Below are 3,269 nucleotides of genomic sequence, written 5' to 3'. Positions count from 1 at the left end.
TCCAGAGAGAGAAAGAGGCTTTTGAAAAGAACATGGCAAGATTCAAGTTAGTGTCCACCTTCCTCTGCACAAAAATACCTAACACATATATGTCAGTTTTGTATTGGTGATTCAATGAGAGGATTCTGTTGTTTTTAGGGAAGACCACCCCGATTTAATTGAGGAGAGAAAGAAGTCAGACCTCCCAGAGAAGCCCAAGACCCCACAGCAGCTATGGTACAACCATGAGAAGAAGACCTACATGAAAGTTCACCCAGAGGTAGTCTTAGTGCGTTGACGTAGAAATCAATTTAAATGCTTTTTTTTCCTTATTTTTGAGAGCATCTCATCAGATTTAACTGGTTGTGGAAAGACCTACACTCACTTTTCCATGTCTGATGCTTGTAGGTAAGCCAGAAGGACCTGAAGGAAGCATTACGTAGACAGTGGTCCCAATTATTAGACAAAAAGAGGCTAAAATGGATCAGCAAAGCTCTAGAGCTGCAGAAACTCTATGAGGTATGACTTTGTGTTTTCACAGTAGCAAGAGTTATGAAGTCTTTGTTGATTAGAGGGATAAAGGACATTGTGAAATATTGCTTTCTCATACAGGACAGCATGAGAGCGTATTTTGAAGCTCATCCGGATGCAAACGCCGAGGAACACGTCAAATCTGTCCTGACCAAGGCTGAACGGCAGCTCAAGGACAAGTTTGATGGCCGGCCAACCAAACCACCACCGTATGTTTCAAACCACTAAGAAGAATTTGGTTTTCTCAGGAATCCCTTAATTTAGTTGTTTTGCATGGCTTATGCAGTCTTATCTTAGCAAAGTCTTGCTCATACCAAGATATACTGCTCTTATAATAGAAATAGAATGTTGGTGACCGTTTTGAAATCCACTAATGGTTCTTGTCTATATATTTGCAGTGTTTGTGATATGTTCAATTCATTATATGTATGTATTGATTTCATGTATATTTTTATTGTTATGTTCTGCAGAAATGGCTATTCTATGTACTGTGCTGAACTAATGGTAAACATGAAGGACGTGCCAAGTACGGAGCGAATGGTGCTGTGCAGTAAGCAATGGAAGATGATGACCCAGAAAGAGAAGGATATGTTCCAGAAACGATGCGAACAGGTCTGACAGAACAGTCCACTCTTGATTCGTTTAAACCAAAAAAAGAAAATATTAAAAATTGATGCTAAATAATTGTGATCTGGAAAAGTTTCTTCAGTAATATCCAACCCTGATTTGTAGGAAGCTCTGTGGTCGATGGCCGGTATAATATATGCATATATATGCATTACTGTTCAAAAGTTTTTGAAAGTCTCTTATGCCCACCAAGACTGCATTTATTTGAGCAAAAATACAGTAAAAATAATTGTGTAATATTATTACAATTCAATGTGACTTTCTATGTTGTAAATGTAATTCATAACTATGATGGCAAAGCTGAAATTTCAGCAGCCATTACTCCAGTCTTCAGTGTCACATGAGTCTTCATAAATAATAAATAAATAAAGATTAAAAAAACATTGAATTTTTATTCAACATGTAAAAACAACAACAACTAAAAACAGAAATTGTTTACTGTTCATTGACAAAACTGTCAACTGATTTTGTAACCGACTAAGCAGGCATGGCTAATAATAATGATGATTATTATTATTAACATTTTTATTATTACAATTCTCAATAACACAGTTGTTACATCAACAACATGGCTTAGTTATAACTAAAAATAACATGTTTATCTTTCTCATCAGAAAAAGAAACAGTATGAGATTGACATTCAGAGGTTTCTTGAGGTAAGTACAAAGCACTACAAATTCATTTTATTAAAACAGTTACTGTTGAATTCCTGATCCTGCTTATTTTCATACTTCCTCAATCTCCGTCTCTCTGCAGAGTCTCCCAGAAGAGGAGAGGGAGCGTGTGTTGGGAGAGGAGAAGCTGGGAGGCACCAAGCTGAACCTAGCGGGTGCAGGCAGCCCCCTAAGGGCCAAATCCCTATCTGTGAAGGTGGGCATGTGCAAGATGCCCTTGTTTATGTACTTGCATGCTGTTACGCTCTGGTGGTATGTTGTCTGAATCAGAATGAGAAGCAGTTTTTTTTCTTCTTGTTGTGCCATAGGAACGGTGTCGTGACCCTGAGCTGGATCAGTGTGTACATGGGCTTTCGAAAGAGAAGCGAGACGGTAAGAAGAAAACACGGCTTCCTGAAACGCCGAAGACTCCAGAGGAAATGTGGCAGCAGAGTGTGATAGGAGACTATCTGGCTAAATACAGAGTAAGAGCAACATTAATGATTTTTCATAAAATACAGAGAGACCCCTAAAGAATCACAGAACGCTGAAGAAAGATTTGTTTTTACAACAACATCATCTAGAAACAATGACCTTAAACTGTTGCTCTTCACAGAATGACCGGAAGAAAGCGCAGAATGCAATGGATGCCGCTTGGAAGGCCATGGAAAAGAAGGAGAAGATTCCTTGGATCAAGAAGGCTGCAGAGGACCAGAAGCGATACGAGGTTCAGTACCAGACCGTGGTCAGTGACCAGACATTTTGACCACTGTCTTCTCACCTGTGCTGAAGAAATGTCAAAATGTTGGTCACCCCGAACTTTCCTCCTCCCCAGAGTAGAGGCGGAGGGGTCTGCATGGATGCACTTGTGTCTCAATGTGTATATGCTAGGGATGTCAATTTTCGATCATTTCCATGATCGATCGTCGTTTAAATTAACGATCAATTAATCGATTAATTGTTAACTTTAATGCAGCAAAATGTGTCTATTGCAGCAGCACGCAGTCACCGGCATGACAGGATGTGCAAAAGCCACTCAAAACCCTAAGGGTTTTAGTCTGAATAAAATGCTAGTAGCAAGATTGTAAAATGAATAGATGTGATTATGATCATTTGTTAAAATGAAGAGAGCACGCAGTACGTTTGAGATCATTTTACTTTGTTGACTGTTTCCTATCCCGACACGGAGACCGCTGAACGCGCCTCTTTAAATGGTTTCGTGGTGCTCGTTAATGTATTTTAAAACACTATTGCAATGTTTTCAACTGACATTAAGGCATTTAAAATAAGATTATCCCAAACGTAACTGTGGCGCGTGTGGCTGTGCTGCGCAGTCAGTGAACCGCTTCAATCGGCGCTGCTGCAGCAAAACACACTGTTGCTAACATGAAACATTTTTATGTGAGTATTATGACCAGTACTTAATTTGATCCTGCTGGATCCTGTTCCGGAAAATGTCAGATTTAAAATTTTTGCGTT

At 39.3% G+C, this 3,269-nt stretch overlaps 1 protein-coding gene across 1 annotated transcript in view; it reads left to right on the top strand.

Annotated features, from left to right (window-relative positions):
• The window catches only part of LOC107713995 (nucleolar transcription factor 1-A-like), a 20,806-nt gene that overhangs the window by 13,033 nt on the left and 4,504 nt on the right, over nt 1–3,269 (top strand). The window contains exons 10-13 of the mRNA XM_016519686.1: nt 1,752–1,793; nt 1,894–2,007; nt 2,120–2,275; nt 2,407–2,535. Of these exons, the coding sequence (XP_016375172.1) occupies nt 1,752–1,793; nt 1,894–2,007; nt 2,120–2,275; nt 2,407–2,535 (441 nt within the window). The remainder of the gene's footprint in view (nt 1–1,751; nt 1,794–1,893; nt 2,008–2,119; nt 2,276–2,406; nt 2,536–3,269) is intronic.

This window comes from Sinocyclocheilus rhinocerous, unplaced genomic scaffold (assembly GCF_001515625.1).
Source record: "Sinocyclocheilus rhinocerous isolate Xijiao unplaced genomic scaffold, SAMN03320098_v1.1 scaffold2043, whole genome shotgun sequence".
Classification (NCBI taxonomy): domain Eukaryota; kingdom Metazoa; phylum Chordata; class Actinopteri; order Cypriniformes; family Cyprinidae; genus Sinocyclocheilus; species Sinocyclocheilus rhinocerous.
Note: the sequence above shows the minus strand (reverse complement) of the source record. Positions and strands in the feature narration are given on the sequence as shown.